The 24,319-nt window shown below is 32.9% G+C and overlaps 1 protein-coding gene and 1 long non-coding RNA gene across 5 annotated transcripts; both read left to right on the forward strand.

Annotated features, from left to right (window-relative positions):
- The first annotated feature begins 918 nt into the window (after nucleotides 1-918).
- LOC114266098 (uncharacterized) lies at nucleotides 919-12,918 on the forward strand. Of its 4 annotated transcripts, XR_014343681.1 has the most exons (5): nucleotides 919-1,175; nucleotides 1,326-1,465; nucleotides 2,967-3,194; nucleotides 12,301-12,345; nucleotides 12,757-12,918. It is a non-coding gene; the product is annotated as an uncharacterized LOC114266098 (long non-coding RNA). The 4 variants fall into 4 exon arrangements; XR_014343682.1 differs by lacking the exon at nucleotides 2,967-3,194; XR_014343680.1 differs by lacking the exons at nucleotides 2,967-3,194; nucleotides 12,301-12,345.
- Nucleotides 12,919-13,451: 533 nt separating this feature from the next.
- LOC145788686 (uncharacterized) lies at nucleotides 13,452-15,017 on the forward strand. The gene is made up of 4 exons (XM_082893684.1): nucleotides 13,452-13,622; nucleotides 14,456-14,541; nucleotides 14,638-14,710; nucleotides 14,788-15,017. Exons 1-4 carry the CDS (start codon nucleotides 13,566-13,568, stop codon nucleotides 14,941-14,943), a joined length of 372 nt encoding a protein of 123 aa, XP_082749810.1. The 5' UTR covers nucleotides 13,452-13,565; the 3' UTR covers nucleotides 14,944-15,017.
- The last annotated feature ends 9,302 nt before the right edge of the window (nucleotides 15,018-24,319 follow it).

Below are 24,319 nucleotides of genomic sequence, written 5' to 3' on the forward strand. Positions count from 1 at the left end.
TTTTTTTTTTTCATTTACGCTTTTGTCAATTTCTTTTTATTTGTATACATTAATTTCTTTTTAGTTTTCAAAATTGATTTTTCATGTGTTTTCTTTATTTTTAAATTATGTGGCAATTGCTAATTTATTTTTTTTATTTTTATTTTTTATTTTTTACTTGTTGGTTTTGTTTTTGGAAAAATGTTTTCTTATGTAATTTATTTAAAATGATGTCAAAAATCATTATGTACTTACCGATGCACATGATAAATTTTGATTTTATTATTTTATTATTTTTCTTATTTGTTTGACCTTGGTTATTTTTTTTTGAAAAGGCTTTTTTCTGTGGTTTTTAGTTTTTCACTCCTAGCCAGCTCCTTCCTCCACGTCAGCGTCATTGTACTTTTTTTTTTTGGATGAGGCGTATTAAATTGGAATTATTTTTTTTTAATTTATGTTTTTGTCTTTTTTTTTATACATTAATTTGTTTTTATTTTTCAAAAATAATTTTTCATGTGTTTTATTTATTTTAAAATTACGTGGCAAATGTTAATTTCTGTTTTTATTTTTTTATTTTTTGGATGAGATGTATTTTTGTGATTCTTTTTTTTTTAATTTACGTTTTTATCATTTTTATTTTTATTTATATACATTAATTTGTTTTTATTTTTTAAAAATGATTTTTCATGTGTTTTATTTATTTTTAAATTACATCGCAAGTGTTAATTTCTGTTTTAAAATTTTTTTTTTTCAACTTTTTTTGTTTTTTCTGAGAAAAGGTATTTTTTGGAAAAAGTTTTTTTTTTTTTACTTTGTGTGTGCTGACACTGAGGTGATGCTCCTCTTTCATGTGGGAGTAATTTCGTAAATTTACCTTGACATTGGTCGTTGCCACGCACCCGACAAACTTTTGTCTCCGTTTGGCTAATTTAGCTTTTTTTTTTTTGTTTTTGTCCGGTGTCTTCATTTGGCTAATTTAGCTTTTTTTTTTTTTTTTTTTTTTGGTCCGGTAGTGGCTAAAATTGCCCAAACTTCTCTTGCCAAACGGCACCTTCGGGTTCTATAGTCTATGCGATTGTGTCTCTCTTTCCAGAAACACAGACAGACTCCCAAAAGCCTGAAGAACTCCTTCGAAGCTATTGAAGAGGTTTAATCGAAGGTGCTGATCGATTCTCTCCTTCAAAGATCACATTCCGGTAAGTTCACCTTCGATTCTTCTTCCTCTTCTTTGTTCTGTCCAGATTTTCGATCTCTTTGTTCTTCGATTGTTCCACTTCTCTCATTTTTTTTTCCTGTTTTTTTTTTTTTTTTTTTTTTTTTTTTTTTTTTTTTCGCGGCAAATAAAGAACGAAGACACATCATTTTTCATTTTTTTCCCCCAGATTTCTGTTTCCTCTTTTTTCATTTTTTTTTCCCTAGATTTTTGTACTCCTTCTTGGCAGCAAACGACCTCCTCCGCTCCAATGACGACTCCTCTTCTCGTCAGGTACTCCCTCTTTTCCCTCCGTTTCTAGGGTTTTGAATGCTGTTCTGTTTTTGCATGCTCTTTCTTTTGAATCTCAGTCTGTGTTTTTTTTATGTGTTTGAATGCGTATATTAATATATTCAGTTGGTTTTTTAGACTGTTTGTTGGAATGAGAGGTTTGTTCTGTTGTAATGGTTGTTAAGCTGTTTCTTTGTTTTAGGCTCTGTTTGATTAGAAAGAAAATTTGTTCGAATGTGAAAGGAAAGGAAGGAAAGGAAAATATATTTTCTTGTAAACATTTTATTAGGATGAAATTTTTGCAGGAAAAAGATAGAGATTTTTTTTTTATTTATTTATAATTTTAACTATACGTGACCCCTTGCATTGCATGGACAAATTTTATATTATTATTATTATTTATTTATTTATTTATTTATTTTGTGCAAGAAATTAAAAACTCAGTTACCATTGCTAATATGTGTTGTACAGAAAAAACTAATTTTGTTGTTGTTTCCTACTCTTTCATGCTAAACAAACTTACCAGAACAGATTGGTTTTTGAATCAATGTGAACAACTTGTGCTGAGTTATATTAAAATTTAATTAAGCTAATGAGTGTAGTGTAATAAAACGTTTTTGTTTATAATATTTTTTCTTTGAAATACTTATCAAAAAAAAAAAAAAAAGGGGGGGGGGGGGGAATTACATCCGTATTTTTTATTACACAAATATGGAGGGTGCCCCCCACAGCATTTCACATGTTATCAAAAAAACTGAAATAAATTTTCTTTTTTCATTTTTTTTTCCAGATTTTTGTACTCCTTTTTTTTTTTTTTTTTTCTTTTCTTGTTTCCTCTTTTTTTTTTTTTTTGTAATTTCTCTTTTTAATTATGTTATTGACTTTAATTTATATGTTGGATGTTTAGCTATAAATTAAAAAAAAAAAAAAAATTGGCATACCCCAGCTGTACTCGTACCCTATGTTACACGGACTCGGGCACGGGTATCGGATGCGGGTGCGGGTGCGTATCTAAGGGTCGGATACTTCAAAATTAAAAATTAAGGATAAGTGGATATGTATCCAAATTTAGATACGGGTACGGAGATACGTTAAATAGATTTTTAAAAAATATATATTTATTATATGAAGATGAGTTATATTATATAAATAACAAATAAAAATTATAAAAATAATTTTAGATATAAAATAAATTATATTATATATGATAAAATAAGTTATTTTTATTTTAGACATAAAAATTATATTATTAGTGATATATTATGTTATATAATTTTTTTTTGGATGAATAATATTATATATTATTATCTTAATGTAATTTGTACTATTTGTTAATGCAAATGTAATATGAATAATAATTTACAAAATATATTATTATATATGATATTTTAAGAAATAACAAATTAGATATTTTATTATATATAATAAAAATTATAGTTTATAAATTATATAAATTATGTTATATATATTATATATGATCAGTATATATGATCAATTAAAATAGAGACGAAGAGAGAGGGAACAACAAACAGATTGAGAGATGAAGAGAGAGGGAAGCAGAGACGAGACGAAGAGAGAGAAGCGTAGAGACGAAGACGATCGAGATCGAGATCGGCAGTGAGAGAAGAGAGTGACGAAGATGATCGAAGCCCTTAGAGACGAAGACGATGACGATTGTGATCAATAGTGAGAGCCCTAATCGTGATCGGTGATCGAAGCCAACAGCGACCAGGTTCTCTCTTCCTTTCTCTTCTTTCATTTCTTTTGCTGTCTGTAAAGAGCCGTGTCCGAGAGAGAAGAGGCGAATCCGACACAGATCCCACACCCGCATCCGTGTCGTGTCGTGTCGTGTCGACACGGGTACTTTGTCCCAAAGTGCCGAGTCTATGTAACACAGCTCGTACCCTACTTTTTTTAAAATTTGCCGTATCGGCGTACTCATATCGCACCCGCACCCGCACCCGCACCCGTGCTTCTTATCTTTTATTATGTTTATTGAAATTTGGTATGGCCTTATGGTGTGAAATTTGGATGATGTCTATTATAATGGACCATTTATAAGTTTGCTTTGAAGGGTCTTTTTTTCTATGTGAGGCCATATTGTGAAGTGCCTTTTCAAATTTTTCTCATTTTTTAGTCTATGTGCACCTTGCCCCTAGTCCCCAAGAGACCTTGGCACCTCGATGCGCCTATCACTCTTAATAACACTAGAAAGAACAAATGATAACTTGACATGTGTGTTTTTGTGTTTCATAAGGAAAAATATCGAGATCTACAATTTAAGTCTCACAATTGTACGCATAATGACATGGCAGGTAATATGTGAATTTTTTATTTGTCATAAACTTAACTATGTAATCCTAGACTCTCTTGCCATGTCATTGTGAGATTGAAATTGTGGGTCTTTAGAATTTATCATTTTATAAACTCAAAATTTAGGAAAAATTGGGAAGAGTAGAACTTTCAAGCTAAAAAACCTAAGAACATATGATTATAGTATATATAATAGATGAGCGTATTTATTTTCATTTTGAATAGACTGAACCAATTATTACTTGAATTGAAACAATAGTATGTTTGCTTCGCTTTAGTGGCATAGTGTGATGCGGAATGTGCGCTCTCTAAGTTTGAAATGGAGATTTTATTTATTTTTAATTGTAGCTTGATTAGAATCTTATTAATATTTGGTTTCTTGCATGTGTTTGGAAAAAAAATGTTGATCTTCTTCATCACTTGTCGTCACCCATCATCTTCAACTTCATCGTCATGTTGTCAATCTTCATCTTCAGAGTTTGAGGGAAGGGGTGAGGAAGAGGGGTTTAGGGAGGAGATGGTGATCTAACTTCAAAGAGAAGGGAGGGCTTTGACAAATTGAGATGAGGGATGAGGGCTTAGGGTTTTTAGATTGTGGAAAAAAGGATGAAATTCACTGACACATGTCCGCGCAATAACACTTCAAATTTTAGCTATTGGGTTACTATTCAAAAATTAACATAAAAATCATTAAGAATATATATATATATTTTAAGAAAAAAATAGAGTAACTAAGTCATGAATTTAGCACACAACCCGTACAGGTACGGGTCATGTATTTGATAATAAATTCACCATCTTCTTTAGTCACACATGCCGCTGGAAGTGGAAAGATTAGAGATCGAGGTGTATCATTCCCCTTGCCTATGAGGATAACACCTGCAGCACCAGCTCTCAAGGCAGACATTCCATTTGTGTTGATTGCATAGACATCTATTTTTCCTTTTACTTTTTTGGGATCTAGCTCATTGCTTGACTTGAATTCAAATTATGCAAAACATAACCATTATCATGCCATTTGACAAATAAAAATAGTATGTTTTATTTTATTTTATTACCGGGCATAGAACTTGAACTTCCAGTACAAGTCGCACCTATTGGGGCTCTTGTATTTTTAGAATAGATAAAGCTGCAAAATTCAGTATCCCCGAATCGATTAATTGAGAATCCCTGCATGCAAAATCCAAAATTAAATTGAAAAAAAAAAAACTAATATAATAAGCGTGTGTTTCTGCGGAATTAATAGAATTTTAGCAAATTAAGAATCCCAGGGATGAGACAGCTTTTGGAATGTTCAATTAGCAGTAAGTATTTATTTGTTTTGAAGGTTTAATTTTTTTTTTTTTGACATGATTGAAAATCTTATCTATCCACTAATCAAATATCCAAATTAATTCGGAAAATTCTTTTGAGTTGTGTATCATAGGTACCTTTGGCTGTAACTTTTGTGTCTTTGGTTATGACATATTGTGTTATTATTTATAACACATTTTGATTTTGGTTATGACATTATTTTTGTTTTGATTTAAGAGTTGTTTGGTTATATCTCATGTGGTGTTATCAATTTATTAATCACAAATGACATAACTTGCATGGTGTGTACCATAGCATTTTTTTTAATTATAAATTCCACATATTTTAAGTATGCAAAGTTTATACTTGCTGTTTTGATGTGCAAAAGCATCTTTGTAAAACATATAAATTATAATGAAAGAAAAAGGGAAAAAAAGATTACCTTTTTGAGAAAGTTGCTGTGGCCAACTAATATTTTGGTGGTAAATGTTTTCGGTGAATTATAGGCTGCAACACACAATGTCCATGGGGCAACATTCTTGGTTGTAGCTCTATCATTTCCCGCAGCAGTACAGGATAATATATCATGCAACATAGCCTCGTAAGTTCCAAGTTTAATTTCGTCAAAGTAATCGGATTCTCTCATCTTAATCTTTTCATCATCATTTGTATGGCCGATGGATAGATTTAAGATATCTACTTTATCTTCAATAAGGTCATAAAACCATAACGTAGACTTCTGAGAACCAATTTGTAAACAGCTATCCTTGCTGCTGGTACTCCTCCTCTCGCCGTACCAATCTTCAATTCACCAAAGCTAGCATTTTTCACAAGATTCCCCGCTGTTGTAGAAGCACATTAGGTGCCGTGCTCAATATAATCCTTTATAGAATACAAATTAGCATCAGCACTTCCTTCTATTGGGTCGAACAGTTTAGCTCTAACTATTTTACAACATAAATTAACATAGATATAGGCAATTCTTTAAATTATAGTCTAACTTTACTACCTATAACACAAAAAGGTATAGGTAGTAAAGTTAGACTATGATTTAAAGACATAGGCAACCCCAATCAATGTCTTTTTGTGTTATAGGTAGTAAAGTTAGACTATAATTTACAGAGTTGCCTATATTACAGTAAAATAGTTGGAGCTAAACTGTTCGACCCAATAGAAGGAAGTGCTGATGCTAATTTGTATTCTATAAAAGGATTACATTGGACATGACACCCAATGTACTTCTATAACAGTGGGGAATCTCGTGAAAAATGCTAGCTTTGGTAAATTGAAGATTGGTACCAGCAGCAAGGATAGCGGTTTACAAATTGGTTTTTGGAAGTCTACATTATGGTTTTATGACCAGGGCATTCACTGCTGCTATTGAAGATAAAGTAGATATCTTAAATCTATCCATCGGCCATCCAAATGATGATGAAAAGATTAAGATGAGAGAATCCAATTATTTTGACGAAATTAAACTTGGAACTTGCGAGGCTATGTTGCATGATATATTATCCTGCACAGTTGTTGGAAATGACAGTACTACAACCAAGAAAGTTGCCCCATGGACAACGTGTGTTGCAGTCTATAATTCACCGAAAACATTTACTACCAAAATATTAGTCGGCCACAACAACTTTCTCAAAAAGGTTATCCTTTTTTCCCTTTTTCTTTCATTATAATTTATCTCTTTACAAAGACGCTTGACTTTGCACATCAAAACAACAAGTATAAACTTTGCATACTTAAACTATGTGGAATTTATAAAAAAAAAATGCTACGGTACACACCATGCAAGTTATGCCATTTGTGAGTTTGATTATCACTAGGAATGGCAATGGGGCGAGGCGGGGCCGGGGATCACCGTCCCCAATCCCCGATTGCCAAAATCTCCCGGCCCCGACCTCGATCCCCGACGGGAAACTTATCACCACCCCTGCCCCCATCCCCTAACGGGGATCGGGTTTCCCCGACCCCGAAATATCCCCGACAATTCTCAACACACATACACACACAAGAACTGTTCAGATCAACAATCATCACCAACAGCAACAGATACATATATATATATATATATATAACAACAGATGTATATATATAACTTTAAAAAAAAAAAATTGTTCATCAACAAGAGAGAGAGAGAGGGCTTCTGCAGATCGAACCACGGTCTGTCCAGCAGATCGAACCACGGTCTGTCCAGATCCAGATCGGTAGCTTCAGATCGATCGGAGTTGAGAGAGATCTATCCATCGGTAGCTTTATATCACGGTCTGTCCAGCAGATCTGTCCATCTTCAAACTTGTCCTGTATACGGGGCTGTGACACGGTGAGATGAGAGACGTGAGTGAGGGAGAGAGAGACGAAAGAGATGAGAGGCGTGAGAACAGAAGCAGTGAGGGAGAGAGATATGGGAGAAGCAGTGAGATGAGAGAGATGAGAGACGTGAGTGAGGGAGAGAGACAAAAGACATGAATGAGAGAGAGAGAGTAGATGAATCAAAGATAAAGTATATATATATAATATATAAATCATTCGGGGGACAAACGGGGCGGGGCTTGGGGTCGGGGCCTGGGCGGGCTGGGACTAAAACATGTATCCCCGTCCCCGGCCCGAATATTATCGGGGATTTTTTTTTTATCGCCATCCCCGGCCCATCGGGGGTATTTTTCGGAGAATAACCGTTATATTCGGGATCGGGGGGTCGGGTCCCCATCGGGCCGGTTTCAGATTGCCATCCTTAATTATCACAAATGGCATAACTCAATATTAATAAATTGATAACATCACATGAGATATAACCAAACAACTCTTAAATTATAACAAAAATAATGTCATAACCAAAATCATAATGTGTTATAAATAATAACAAAATATGTCATAACCAAAGACACAAAAGTTATAGCCAAAGGTCATATGATACACAACTCAAAAGAAATTTCCGAATTAGTTTGGATATTTGATTAGTGGATAAGATTTTCAATCATGTTAAAAAAAAAATTAAACCTTCAAAACAAATAAATACTTACTGCTAATTAAACATTCCAAAAGCTGTCTCATCCCTGGAATTCTTAATTTGATAAAATTCTATTAATTCGCAAAAACACACGCTTATTATATTAAAATTTTTTTTTTCAATTTAATTTTGGATTTTGCATGCAGGGATTCTCAATTAATTGATTCGGGGATATTGAATTTTGCAGCTTTATCTATTCTAAAAATGCAAGAGCCCCAATAGGTGCTGCTGGTACTGGAAGTTTAAGTTTTATGCCCGGTAATAAAATAAATTAAAACATACTATTTTTATTTGTCAAACGGCATGATAGAATGGTTATTTTTTGCATAATTTGAATTCAGGTCAAGAAATGAGCTAGATCCCAAAAAAGTGAAAGGAAAAATAGTTGTCAATGCAATCAACACAGATGGAATGTCTGCCTTGGAAGCTGGTCCTGCAGGTGTTATCATTATAGGCAAGGGGAATGATACACCTCGATCTCTAATCTTTCCACTTCTGGCGGCATGTGTGACTAAAGAAGATGGTGAATTTATTATCAGATATATGACCCGTACCTGTACGGGTTGTGTGCTAAATTCATGACTTAGTTACTCTATTTTTTTCTTAAAATATATATATATATAATCTTAATGATTTTTATGTTAATTTTTGAACAATAACCCAATAGCTAAAATTTGAAGTGTTATTGCGTGGACATGTGTCCTTGATTTAAAGGGGTTTGGAATAGGGGTTTGGGGGCTGAATTAGATAGAGAGATAAGGATGAAATTCATTGAAAAAAATGATCAAGGGTGGCACTTAATTCTTTATTTTTTAAAAATGGTTGTTTCGTTCGGTTTCAGCTGGTTCTCCCTGATCTCAGCTAAGATCCGACCATCACCTGAAACATTTATAAGAAGTTGCGTTGTTGACTGAATTTGTTCATGAAATTGTCTGTACACATCCAGCTAGACGAGGGGGTTGGGTGAATAGTTATTTGAACAATCCTAAAGCTGTAATTGAATTAGGGGCAAACACTTGGTGCTTTGCAAGGGTGGGGAGACTCTCATAGATACTAATCTAACAACTAACAATTGACTTTCACCGATCAAAAAAAAAAAAAAAACCTTAATGGAAGTATAAGAAAATCTCACAGAAAATAGTTTCACCAAAAGAAGAGCTTCCTACTAACTCATCACCAATTGATTACTTTATCAAGTTCAAAAGGGTTGTCGTTGAAGATGTTCTTTGTGTGTTCAATCCATGTTTGATGGATCTTGTCAATAACCAGGAAATGAAGATATTTTGGAAAGTGTACTTGGACAAGTTCTTTTTGTAAGTTAGAGAGAATGACGCGGAACATGCACACTTTTAAGTTTGGAATGGAAATTTTATATATTTTATAATTTTAATGTTTATTTATTTATAGTTTAATTAGGATTTTAGTCACTCTTTTTGATTTTGTTTTCAAAATATTTTTTTCTTAAAAGCACTAAAAACTAATTTGGTGAAACATAAGGAAAAATTTAAAAACACTAATCATTTTCTTTTTCTTTTTCTTTTTTTTTTTGGGTGCAAAAATGAATTTAAAACATCTTTTTGGTTTTTATTTTCATCATACTAGTTTTTAGATTTTTTTTTTTTAAAAAAAAAATTTGAAAACAAAACCAAACAAAGTGAGAAATTATTATTATTATTTTGGGGATTTTGAGTTTTCTTTTTTCTATTAAGTTTAGTTTTATATTTTGATTAGGGTTATCTGTCTATAAATAAGATGTTTTCGCATTGTATTGGACAGATTTGGTTATAATAATATTGTGAGAATAGGTTGTGGTCAGCGTTCTTCTCTCTCTTTCCCCAATTCCGTTCTACATTCTACATCAGCGCATCTCCCTTGGGTTTGAAGATTTACTTTTGAGTGGGCTTCTTTCATGGTGAAAAATTTATGGTAGTATACCCGATGGCTGGACCCGAATTTTCGGATATTATATAGAAGTCCATCCCACAACTCGTCCATTAATAGTGAGGCTAAAATTTTTCCAAAGAATTGCTCACGACCTTAAACTAAGCTATCCTAAAATGATTTCATTATGTGTGAAAGTCCTGAATATTTGGTTTTTAAACTTAAATGGCATATTTATTACTTGTCATTCATAAACAGCATCAAAGTAACAAGGTATTTTCTTCCAATTTTATACAAATAGCAAGAAGAGGGTTTTTTTTTTTTTTAATTTCCCGTTAGGTATGACGCAATCATGCCAAGACTACCAGTGGCAATACCATAGAGTAGGTAGATAGATTACCCTACTCTCTCTCTCTCTCTCTCTCTCTCTCTCTCTCTCTTTGAGCCAACATTCTAGCACTAATGATTATTGACTCGCTTTATATTCATTTTAAATATTGCATGAGCAAGTCAAATTAACTGCAATATATATTGGGTTTTGTTTGACAATGATACTTATGTTTTTTTCATTAAGTTCAAGTTTTGTCTTTATTTTATTTTAAATTTTATATTCTCCAATTTGTTATTTTGGCATCTTAATTTTGTTGTTGTAAATTGAACATGTTTTTAGGCTTCGTTTATTTATTATAACATTTTGGTAACTGGGGTGTATTTTCTTAGTATATTAACACCATGCAAACAATATTGTTGATTTAAAAATTTATCTTCATAAGCTTAGACTGACCCTATCAAATAATTTTTTGAGTCTGCCCCCTGTTTTTCTCTCTAGCTCTTGCAATAGGGCAGGACACTTGAATTTCACACTACCATGATCTACTTATCATGTCCAACTTTTGTTTAAAAATTTATTCCATTGTGTGATATTTGTTGCGTTAATCTCATCAAGGTACTGATGGTTGGTTTTGGAATCAAAGGGCTTGTTTCTTGCTTGTGTTTGGGTGTACCATTTAACTAAAATCGAAACTCATCCTTTTAATTTAAGGGAATTCGGTTCCAGTCTTAAGTAAATTAATAATGAGGCAAGTATTTGGCTCAATCCCCTTTTTGATACCCCCTCCCCCTCCTCTTTGAAGCCAAAATCTAGTGCTCATAAAATCTGTTTCAGTTACTATTCCAAAGCAAAAGCTTTCTTTGATTGCTTTTGTTTCTGCTTTGGGTTTAATATTACACGAAACTTGGTTTTCAATTTTTAATTTGTACATTGTCCTTTTGATGTTTGTTTGCCCATTGTTTCCGTTTATTGTATTTTTCTGGAATCTCCTTTAACATATTTTGCGGTTTCTTGTTTGTCAAGTCCTAAGAAACACCGTCACTTCTAAGGTGATGGCATGTCATGTTTGACATGTGTCTGACACAACACGACACAACCCACGTTAGACACTTCCCAACAAGTCATACTATTTTAAAAATACTTTTAAACTTGGACACATTTTTGATAGTTGAAGAAGATATGTTTCTATTGCTTAAACACATCATTACTAGTCTGGACAAGACATGTTTATCCTTAGAAGAAGACTTTAAAAAATATTGTCCTCAATAGTCTTCTTCATTACTAGTCTTCTTCATTACTAGTCCGAAGAAGACATGTTTCTATTGCTTAAATTTATTATATAGTTGAAGAAGACATGTTTATCCTTAGAAGTGACGGTGTTTCTTAGGACTTGACAAACAAGAAACTGCAAAATATGTTAAGCAATATTCCAGAAAAATATGTTAAGCAATATGTTTATCCTTAGAAGAAGACACATCATTACTAGACTTTAAAAAATATTATATTTGTATTAAATATTCATATGTATGACATAATAATTGCTTATCCTTATATATGCCATATAATAAATATATAAATTTATATTGTTGCTCATGTTCCTAAATTTTTTGAAAATTTTTGTGTCTGTGTTGTGTCACGTATCTGTGCAAGTCCAGTTTTATATGATTTAAGCAAATCACGTAATTGAATCCCTTTCTTTGTCCTTTGTGGTTTCTAGTATGTGGTGGTGGTGGTGGTGGTGGTGTCGATGATTCTGTATTCTCTAAATTGCTTTGTGTGTATTTGTGTCGGTGCTCGCAAGCACCCTTGCGAGATAGTTATTCATTATTGTGCATGTACTAATAACATGCAAGTTCAATTTTGGAAAAACAATTAAAGCCAAAAGCAGGGCCTAAAAGAACAACTGAAAGGGGTATGCTTTTCATTTCTTGGAATTGATTAGAATTTCCTTACATTTCCCTTATATTTTAGTGTTCATTACACTTACAACTTTAATACCATATGCAGCATGATCAATGCATCAACCAAGGCCTAAAGAAGGAAAAGGAATATGTATGTTTTATTTTTTTTAATAGTATTGGCTCAAATTACAGCAGTTGCATATGATTATCTTGCAAGTTCTCTTTACATCATTTTACTTTTTTTGGTAATTGTTTAAGCCCATCATGTTTTTATTTTTATCAACTACTGGACACGTCATACGTTTTTATTTTTATCAACTACTAGACACATGTCATACTTCGTAGTTGAAGTCCATTTTGTTCTATGATTTGAAGACACACAAGTAATGTAACTGTATCACTTTCTTTGTCCATTGTGGTTTCTATTTTGTGTTGGGTATGATGATGTTGATGATTCTGCGTTCTTTAAGTGTGTGTGTTTGTGTGGGCGCTAGCAAGCATGTCTGTGAGAGAGATTCAATATTGTAAATGTACTGATAACATGTGAGTTCAATTTTGGCAGCAAATTCAAGGCCAAAAGTAGAGCCTAAAAGAACAACTGAAAGGGGTATACTTTTCATTTCTTGGAATTTATTAGAATTTCTTTACATTTCCCTTATTTTAGTTTTCATTATGCCCACAACTTTAATACCTTATACAGCAAGGTTGATGCATCATCCAAGGGCTAAAGAAGGAAAAAGAACATGTATGTTTTGTTTTTTTAATAGTATTGGCGCAAATTATAGCAGTTGCATATGCTTATCTTGCAAGTTCTCTGTACATATTTTTACTTTTTTTGGTAATTGTTTAAGCCCTTTATACTTTTATTTTTATCAATGACTGGACGCATGTCATACTTCTTAGTTGAAGTCCATTTTGTTTTACGATTTAAAGTCACAAGCAATGTAATTGTATCACTTTCTTTGTCCATTGTGCTTTCTGTTTTGTGTTTGGTATGATGATGTCGATGATTCTGCATTCTTTAAATTGGTTTGTGTGTTTGTGTGGGCGCTAGCGAGCATGTCTGTGAGTTCAATTTTGGGTAAAAGGAAAACTGAAAAGGGTATGCTTTTCATTTCTTAGAATTGATTAGAATTTGTTTACATTTCTTTTCTTTTTTTTTTAAAGTTTTCATGACACTTGCAACTGTAAAACCTTTTGCAGCAAGGCCAATGCGTTAGCCAAAGGCTAAAGATGGAAAAGAAATAGGTATTTTTTTGCAGTTTTGATTTGTGTATAGTGATTATTCTAATTCTATCTGTTGACGATGCTATTCTTGCAAGTTCCTTTTCTTCTTTCTTACTTTGTGGTGATGCAGAAGTGGATGAGGGGATGAAAACTGAGATGGACACTGAGGTTGACCAAGCACTTCACAAACCAGAAGAACAGGTATTGGTAGAATTAGATTCTCTAGTTATTTTCACCTACTGTTGTGTTTAATTTTCAAGTTTGATTAAGTTGTGGGGTTTTGCAAGAAAATTTCGAATTGCATGTGTGCGCGCATCGCTTGTTTTGTAGTTTGCATTTTTAAGAAACTTACTCTTCAACTTTTTGGTTATTTTTCAATGGTACTTTTGAATGCTACCTCATAGATCATTGCCAGATTTGTCAGTTGATTAATTTTATGGTTGAGACGTTATATACCATGTTTCTCTTCTCTATTTAACCCAAAGTAGATGTTGGAGGAGGTTGTAAACCATTTCCAATATCCTTGGTGCTGTTCATCCATCAACAAGCACAACTCAACTGAAAAATGGTTATTGTGACTACTTGATCATAGGGCTGCAAGCGAGTCGAGCCAAGCCGAGTTTTGTTGAGCTCGAGCTCATTTGCTTATCGAGCTCGTTTATTGAGCTCAAGCTCGGGTCGATAACTAAGTAGGCTTGAGCGCTCGCTTATCAAGCTCGTTTGTAGCCCTACTTGATCATGCCAGCATCTGTGGCTTGGAGTGAACTGGTTTTGTTTAACATGAAAACGAGGCCTCTTTTACACAAGTATTATGTGCTAAATATGAATTATAAAGGATTGTTTGGTATTGTGAATAGATTGTATGGAAGTTTTGATTATTTTTGTTTCTGGCCTACTTTTCTAACCTGAAATGATGAGTCTTTGGTCAGTTTGTTACAATGTACTTATTCATAAATTTAATATGATAAATATGTAAATTTTTTCCTAGATATAATTAAGATTTGAATCATATGTATCAATCTTTCAAAATGAAGATATACCAAGTTTACTTTGACGCAAGTGGTGGTGACAAAGCTGCCTTGCCTGATCACAAGAAATTCCTCAAAGATGTTTTTTGCAGGTGTTAAATGTTTTGCCTTTTTATTTATCTAATTAAAAAGTAGTTGATCATTTAAAGATGTCTAAGATAATTACATGTCCAATGGGATATTTTCAGTCGTGCATCTGAATTGGACACCACGGTTAACCCCATCAATGGCCATGTATTTGTTGTCTCGCTGACAGAGGAGGTGCATCCACTGGCTGGTTGGTTAAATCTGTGTATGTTGTGTGTGTATACTGAGTAATTTACTTTATTGGTTTTCAGGCGGGGATGAAGCATTGGGGATTAAAAGGTGGTATCCAGAAGAATTGGTGCAGTAGAATATTTGTCAATGAATTTTTCTTTTTGCCAAAAAACAGAAATGAACTAATGGTTTATCAGAATGTTAACGTAAATTATCCATTAGAATATGTACTCTAATGGTCTTATTATTAGGAATGGCAACGGGGCGGGACGGGGTCGGGGATGACCCTCCCTGTCTTCAATCCTCGAAGATTAAAAAGTCCCCGTCCCCGGCCCCGATCCCCGTCGGGGAAGGTATCACCTCCCCCACCCCCGGCCCCTAATGGGGATCGGGTTTCCCCGACCCTGAAAAATCCCCGACAGACCTGTTCACAACACACACACAGAGATCTGTTCACAACACACACACATAGATCTGTTCAACCAAAAAAAAAAAAAATAATAATCTATATATGGAATCAACAACAACATCAATAATAAATCATCAACAACAACAACATCATTTTCATCAACATAATCAACGGCAACATCATAAAAAAAAAAATAGAGACAGATCAGATAGATGGTGGCGGAGGGGAGGAGGAGGTGAGAGGGAGGATCTGAGTGGTAGAGGGAGGATTTGCTCAGATCTGAGTGGTGGAGGATCGGTTCAGATTTGCTGTGGCGGAGGGAGGAGGAGGCGAGAGGCGACGGTTCGGCGGTGGCCTGGAGGAGAAGGAAGCGACGGAGGAGGAGGCGGTGAGTAGGAGCTACGGCGCCATCGTCGATTGCGTGCGGAGAGAAGAATGAGAGAGAGGCAACTCAGAGGAGTAATTAACAAAGGCTTATATATATGAATAACTCAGTGAGAGACAGGCAACTCAGGCTTGTATATATGAATAAATTGAGGGGTATTATGGTAATTTCATATCGGGGAGAAAGGGGACGGGGCGGGTCTGGGGCGGGTCTGGGGCTGTGAAAGCTATCCCCGTCCCCGGCCCAAAACTAATCGGGGATTCAACTTCAAATACCATTCCCGTCCCGTCAGGGATATTTTTTGAGGAAAAATCACTCTTATCAGGGATGGGGGGTTGAGTTCCTGCTGGACCAGGTTTAGATTGCCATCCCTATTTATATCTCTAAGGTTAATAGATTTGTAATTAAGCCAGTTTATGAGCTGGCAAGTGACGTGAACAATTATTTGTAATATATGTATGTTTTTTTTGGTTCTAAATAAGAAAAATGTACGTTGAATTTCTTTTTCATGTTTATGCTCGGTATATTTAGTTTCTATTGAACATCTATGGCCTTGTTTGTTTGTCTTTTGAGAGACAATTTTTTTTTTTTAAAAAGGCTTAAAAATTTGTTTAGTTAAAAAAATTTAAATTTTTTTTTTTCTACTAGACATCAATCAATCACTTTTTTTCTTTTTTTTTTCTCACATTTTATATATCAATCAATCATTTTTTTCTCATAATTATCTATTTAACTATAATAAAAAAAATTAAATTAAAATTTAAAATTATATTTAAAATATACAATTAAACAAATTATTAAATTTGTAAATTTTTATCAGAAAATTATATATTTAAATTATTTTACAAATACAAATCCAACATGGTCTATATGTTTGTTCTAGTATCCCCACCATGTATAAAATGTGCTCGTTGGTTCAATAAGATTGTACAGTTAAAATGTGCCCATTAGCAGAGCCTGCCAATTAGCGGATCATAAATATATTTTAGTTAATGGTTGTATAGTAGTTATCATTGCAAATTCTAAGATATTATTATAAGAAATGAACAAAAATCAGGAGTTATGATTCAGATTTTTTTCAATTCATTCTGCATGAGAAATTGCCAATCTATTTGACTCTTTACCCGTCAATATAAAGGATTAGTTAATCAAATAATAGGTAGTAACAGGTCAAATTGAAAATAAATAAATTGCTAGTTGCAGAATATTATTCTCATCAGACTTAAACCTAACTAAGGAATTGTTTGGGAAGTGTTAAATTAGTATATTTTTTGATTTTTTATGAAAAAATATGAAATATGGGTTGGGTTTGAAGTGAGAAAAATAATGTGACTCAAATAAAAAGTAATGTAACCCAAATAAAATGATTGCGCACATGCCAAACAACTACTAAACTAAGAAGGATTTGGACAATTTTGCTACCTTTTGGCAAAGCAAGTTTAATTGAGGTTAAGATAAATATGATTTTTTTTTCTCCCATTTATGTATTATATAAACGGAATTGGGGTCATTGCTGTGCCTTTGACAAACCCATTATAGACCTGTAGGGAGACTCGTCATTTAATGTCATCGCAATTGCTTAGTGTCATTGACACCCTGGGTCAACTCCAATGCCAATGCCGTTGCCATCATCTACGACCAACAATCAATGCGCACTAAGGATTAACACCATTGATTTACATCACCACTATTAAATTTTTTTGAAAGGGAGGGAGGGTGATTGAAGAAAAAAGGGATCAGCACCATTGATTTGCATCAGCACCATTAAATTTTTTGAAAGGGAGATTGAAAAGTTGGGAGGGTGATTGAAGAAATGGATAAGCGGGCAGAGGAAAATTGCATAAAGTGTCAGAGGCACACTGTAATAAATTTTTTGGAAAAGAGAGAGACTTTAATGAAAGACAAATAGAAAAGGGTAGATGAAAAAGTAACAATGAGGGTCACAATTTTTGTGGCTCAAATGGCTCAAAATTGTTAAAACGATGTCGTTTTGAGTACAAAACAATTTCAAAATTGTCAAAACGACGTCGTTTTGACAATTTTGAGCCATTTGAGCCACAAAAATTGTGACCCTCAAACATTTTCCATGAAAAAGGATAAATCCGTACGTACAGAAATCGAATACAGAGTAAGACACAATTATCTTACAAAAGATGGAGTCCACATGTGTGGGATCCAAATCACCATCCGTCTTCTTCTTCTTCCTCTTCCATTGATAACAATCAACCTCTATCCTACAATTTTTTATTTATTTATTTAAATTGTCTAATTTTTAATTTTGGATATCTTTGAATAAATGTCAAGATTTTAACAAGTTATAAAATATATTTAAATTTAACTTATTTACATAATGAGCAATGTTAAATATTCTATAGAATATATATATATACAAATGAGATTCACACCATATGATCAACGAGTTTATATTTACTAAAGTTAAGTTGATTCAAAAATTATTGTCACACACGTTATTAGGTTATTTTCATATTTACAACATACATATTTTAAGAATAGGCTGTCTATTTGTTATAATGTATATGTGATTTGATCATGTAATTAGATATTTCTGATCAACCTAACTTTTTGCATGAATGTTCTTCTCACCTTATCATATTGAATGAACAATTCAAATCATTGATATAAATATCATTAAACCCATAATATGTCAATTTTACTTATGAAGTTAAGATTTTCAATTTTATCAAATCCGAACTCATGATCCACACTGATGTGAGTTTTGTGGGATATTGGTAATTTGTCTTAAAAATTTGAGGTAAAGATGTATAAGAAAAAGGGATTGGAAAAGGGTATGAAATATAATTTTTTTTTTCATTTTTTCTTCTGAAAATCTTTTATCCAAAAAACCTAATATTATGGGCTAACATGTCATTAGGTATGGCTACACATCTACTTACATTAATGCACATTATTTCTTAATACACATACTTATTAATTTAATTATTACTTATTCTTTTCAATTCACACACAAAATATTTCAATTATATCTTTCACTCGTAACATTATATACGCACCACATCAACCCTCCTCCCACACACACTTTTTGAAAATTGTAGACACTGCTATGGTTCTAGACAAACTTCAACAGTCAAAGTGAAGTGAAGACTGTTGAAGGCCTCCATCCCTCCATTGAAGATCCCATTGAAGACACCCACCAGTAGTTACCCTTTTCCGGTAGTGTTTGTTGGCGGCAAGTTCTTGGGTGGGATTGAAACCGTCATGGCTTGTTACATCAACGGAACCCTTGTCCCTCTCCTAAAAGACGCCGGAGCTCTCTGGCTCTAAGACGGCAATTTGACAAACCACCACTGCAACATCTGACTGACCACCACCAGCCCATTGCCAGAATATGCCTTGAAATTACATTATATACATATATATAGATATAGATATAGGAATATGAGTAGATAGGGTGGGTTCGTGGAGGGGACAGGGGAAGAAGGGTGACAAGAATGTGTTTTTAGAGAGAGAGAGAGAGAGTAAAGGTGTTTGGTAACATGGAAAATTGTTAAGCATGAGAGAGACGGAATATAATCTCTGATATGACTGATATATGTAGTTAGAAAAATGTTTTTTTTTACCTATAAATTCTACTTCAATGAGTCTATTTTCATATTGGAAAATGAGTGAAAAAGTAGGTGCCACATTATTAGTAGTTGTTTTAGAGCACCACTTTTAATGATCTCTAGCATTACCTTTTCATATTTTATGTACTGTTTTTAGCATTGTAAAATGAAAGTAAGTTCTATATAGTTAATGATAAATACAAATGTTTATGTAAATATTTATTTAGAGTATAGAGTGTGTGGTAAATAAAGTGAGAAATAATTGAAGAAGTGATAAATAATGGAGAAATTAGGATTTAATTTTTTTTTTTTACTCAAAAGATTTACATTGAGGTTTTTTTTTTTTAATTTTTAAAAAATGTGTACAGAGAATATTTTAATATAATAGGATGTCTATTATGAAACATTTTACTTTAGAGTATAATTGTCATTAAAATAATATTTCATTAAATATGTGCACTGAGGTAAATAGGTATGTGGAAATAGAATTTCCTCTGGCAATTGCTCTTTTAGCCCCCTTTTTTTGTTGATTTTTTTTTTTTTTTTTTTAGGCTTTATTAACTTTTTCAAAAAATTTCAATAAACATTTTACTTTTAAGTTTTACTAGATTAAATAGACCTAAAAATTAAATAAATAAAGTTTTAAAAATTTATTAAAGACAACCAAAAAAATGACCTCTTTTAGTTTTTTTTTTCTTTAATGAATTATTTTTGAATTTATTTAATAAAAAAACTATTTTGTAAATTGTTTTAAACTACGCAAACTTGAAAAATAAATTGTTTTTATATAAACTCTCTCTCTCTCTCTCTCTCTCTCTTTTCCTAACTAAAGACAACAAAACAAAATATAAAAGAAAAAATACTACAAATTTGTTGATATTTATTTTTGTAGAATTTATTTTTATATAAAAGGCGAGTTTTTATTGGGCGGGCTTAGAATTGTAACGTCATTTTAGAGTTGGGCTTCAAATTGTTTTACTGGACCCAATGTTACATTCAAACTGGGCATGACGTTTTTGGTTTTTCTAGCCTCCTCTTGGGTCAGTCCATGCTCAATCCTAAGCCCAAACCAAAAGCTGCTTCAGTTCAACTACGGTCATATTGGGATGAACACCACTCTATAATCAATTTTATTTGATAATTATAAACACAAAAATAAATTATATTTTATTTTATAAATGATTGCTGTTCATTTTATAAAACAAAATCTAATTTATTCATATTTTTATGAATTTCTAATGAAATTGATTATTTTTGTCATGAATGATTTTTATTGCATGACTCATAAGATAAATATTTAAATTATTAACGTGAGTCTGAATTGAAGTCTAAAAAAAAAAAATATGAATAAAATTTGAGAGATAAATGTTTGAATGGATCCAGAGGCATGAAATTTCTATAATCCCCTCAGATAATTACTCGACTTTTTGTGAGTTTGGCATAGGTTGGAGTTAAAATAATCACAAAAATGATAAAATAGTCTTGTCGTTCTGGGTTAAAAATTATCGCATTTAAATTATAATTATTTTATTTTTTCTTTTAAAAGGGCTAAAAAAACTCATCCCAAATAAGGCTATTTTAATTTCAAACTAAAATAATAAAAAAATTAAAAGACTTTGGCAGTCTGTACGTGTGGTGTGTTTTTTGATAGGCCATAATCTCTCTCGCTCTCTCACTCACATACTTTAATCGATTTTATATAATCAAATTTGTATTCTTTTCGTGGGCTTTTGACTTTGGCAGTCTATAAATAAGCCTCCTGTGTTTTTTGATCGGCCATAAGCTTCCTCTGTGAAAAAAAGGCTTTAAGTTGCTGCTGGATATTTGTGTTTGTGCATTGTCAAAAGTGGCACTAATTTTCTTTCTTATACATAACTTGCGCTTATAAATTACTAACCTATCATCCGTGCTATGCACAGAATAATTATAGATATTTATATTTATTTTATTTTTTTTAATATATAAATTATGTTTTTAAAGATTTTTTATAAAAGTAATTTAACAATTTTATCACTAATTATACTGTACAGGAGAAATTAAAAAGGCTACTGCAGTAACTATACACGGACTGTATCTATAATTCTTTATATGAGGGGATTTTAAATAGTAATAAGGGATTTTGACTAAATCAATAAATGCAGGCATATAGATTGGAAAAAGTTAATAAATGCTGATCAGAGGATTTTGACCAAATCAATAAACGCTAAGGTTTTTTTTTTTTTTTTAAATCAAAAATTTAGAAAATTAAGATTGAGAGATTGGAGCTCCTACAAGGCTTGGGGTTTAGAAACTCCATTTTTCTTAATAAATTTACAATTATCTATATATGTGAATTGCGATTTTTAAATGTCTTTTTTTTTTTTTAAATGTCTTCTTTTTTTCCTTTTTTATATTATATTAAAGTTTAATATTTTGATAATAATCATATGTGTTGGACTTTTCAAGAAATTAAATGTCTTTTTTTTATTATATTATATTAAAGTTTAATATTTTGATAATAATCATGTGATGGGCTTTTCAAGAATTTTTTTTATGCTTGTTCTTAATGCATTAAAATGTTATTATGAGGGATAATAATCATATATGTTGGGACTTTTCAAGGAATTCATATGTGTTGGATTTCAAAGAATTTTTTTTATGCTTGTTCTTGATGCATTAAAGTGTTATTATGAGAGTAACACTTGGGGTTTGGGAGAAGTTAATAAATGCTAAGATTTTTTTTTTTAAATAAAAAATCAAGAAATTTAAATTGAGAGATTGGAGCTCCCACAAGGCTTGGGGTTAAAAATTCCATTTTGCTTAATATATAGTATAGATAGGAAAAATTACAAGACACTAGAACGTTGAGAATTTATTTATCAAAAGCTGAGGGTGCAACTTTTGTTATGATTTTATTGTAGGGAAAAAGTTGCATCCGCCCATCTTCTTGAAATTATTTTTGATCTTTTACACTGATTTGTAATTTTCATTAGGTTATATCATAACAAAGGTTTGTTTTGCCTTGCTAGTCTTTTCTTACAATAATGCTAGGTACCTAAAAAAAATAAATATATGAAAAACTTGGAATTCTTATCTTCAATCTTGTTCTATCTTTTGTATTACAACAAAAGTTGTTTGCCTCTTTAAATAGAGAATTTAGTACATTAACCATTTCCATACATTCATGTATATTCACACATCCAAATCCCCCTTTCAAACCCTAACATTTTAATTCATGAACTAGACTCTTCAATGTTTCTAATAAATAAATTTTAAATTAACTTCCAATGTCATCAACCTTTTGTCTAAGACTTTGATCACCACCTATGGAATGTGAAATTACCTCCACAGGGAAAAGCGAGATGATGTGTCCCCTCCTTGACTTCCGCAAGAGAAACTAAAGTCATTGATCACCCCCAACCTGGTGAGGCCAGGAGGACCCTCCGACGATCAAGTTAATATACTGATCGGCCATGGAAATTAGATATGGAATAACTGAATGAAATGGGTTCTTTGGCTTACGTTGGTTTGTCCTTTGTATTTTACCTGTCTCCCTATTTATAGCGTTTTAGTTTTCATTGTGATCGTCTATTTATCCTTTGATCGGAGGGTTCTGCCCTTGCTAGTGGTCACTTGGGCTAGTTGCCAACTTGCTTTTGTTATTGATCGTCGGATGTGAGCTCATCGGACGGTGAAGATGGTGTTAGGTAGTAGTGGCCAACTTGTTTTGCATCATGATCGTTGGATGAGAGTGATCAGACAACTCTTCCTTTTGCTAGCCCCAGTCTATGCTGCCATACTTCTGACATCGACTCTGATCCGTTGGATTAATATTCGATCTAACGATTCTGGTTATCTCCTGTGATTTCCCTTCTAGAAGAATATCTTTTTATTCACGCATCCAAGTTTGGAGTGCTGGATTGATATCCGTTTTTGGGGCCTATTTCAATCTTTTGGGCTTTTCCATTTTTGGGTTGGGCCTGGAACCCATATTTTTCCCTCCAAACCACCTTGCACACAGACCTATCCTAGTAAGCCACATGTTCTGCTCGGTCCACCTTGGCATGAGCTAGGGTCCGCGTTAGGTTTAGCCTATTATGCCTAATGGTTGTAGTGTTTTGGACAGGAGGACAGTGAGATTTAAGAATAGAGGATCATTGGGTGTATCAGACAGGCAATAGCATTAATTTGTATATAATTTAGTACATAATTTCAGGTGAATTAAATCTTGTAGGAAAATATTATACTGTATGTTTATACATCTGCATTAATCTTCTTAGTACTTATGCACACAGAAGTACTTAATTATTACTTTCTATCTTAAATTTTTCTCTGTTATGTAAATACAGCTCTTGATTTGTTGAAAGATATAGAGGTGGATGCAATAGTTGGTCCTCAAAAATCTTCACAAGCCAATTTTGTGATGGAACTTGGAGACAGAGCTCATGTGCCTATCATTTCTTTCTCTGCAACAATTCCTTCTGTGCTTTTCCCAACTCCATAGTTTGTTCAAACAGCTCTTAGCAATGACACTCAAGTTGGGGCCATTGCTGCCATTATTGAAGCCTTCCAATGTAAAGAAGTTGTCATTATTTATGAAGACACAGACTATGGGAATGGAGTAGTTCCATATTTGTCAAATGCATTAAAAGATATCGCCCGAATTTCCTACAGAAGCATCATTCCTCTTTCAGCTAGTGATGATTTTATACTCAGTGAGTTATCCAAGATGATGAGAATGGAAACAAGGGCATTTGCGGTGCACATGACACACTCTCTTGGCATGCGTTTATTTCTTACAACAAAGGAAATAGGAATAATGTCCGAGGGCTACGCATGGATCATCACTGATGGGCTAATAGACCTACTCTCTACTCAATGGATTCCCATGTCATAGAAGCAATGCAAGGTGTCTTGGGGTAAAGCCTCGCATTCCCAAATCATCAGAACTCGACTCTTCCATATTTAGGTGGAAGATGAAGTTTCTTCAGGATAATCCTACTGTCAAACAGGCTGAGATAAGCATTTTTGGGCTATGGGCATATGACACTATGTGGGCACTGGCTATGGCAGCAGAGATAATTGGATTTAGGAAGCCAATCACTTTAGAGAAAAATGCAATGAATTTGACAAACCTATTTAGTTTTGGAATCTCTCAAACAGGTCCTAAACTTCACAAAGCAATGTTGGAGACAAGATTTGAAGGGCTGAGTGGTGAGTTCTATCTTGTTAATGGACGATTACGACCTTTGCCA

The sequence above is a fragment of the Camellia sinensis genome, chromosome 11, assembly GCF_055761805.1.
Source record: "Camellia sinensis isolate YWXY chromosome 11, ASM5576180v1, whole genome shotgun sequence".
NCBI lineage: Eukaryota > Viridiplantae > Streptophyta > Magnoliopsida > Ericales > Theaceae > Camellia > Camellia sinensis.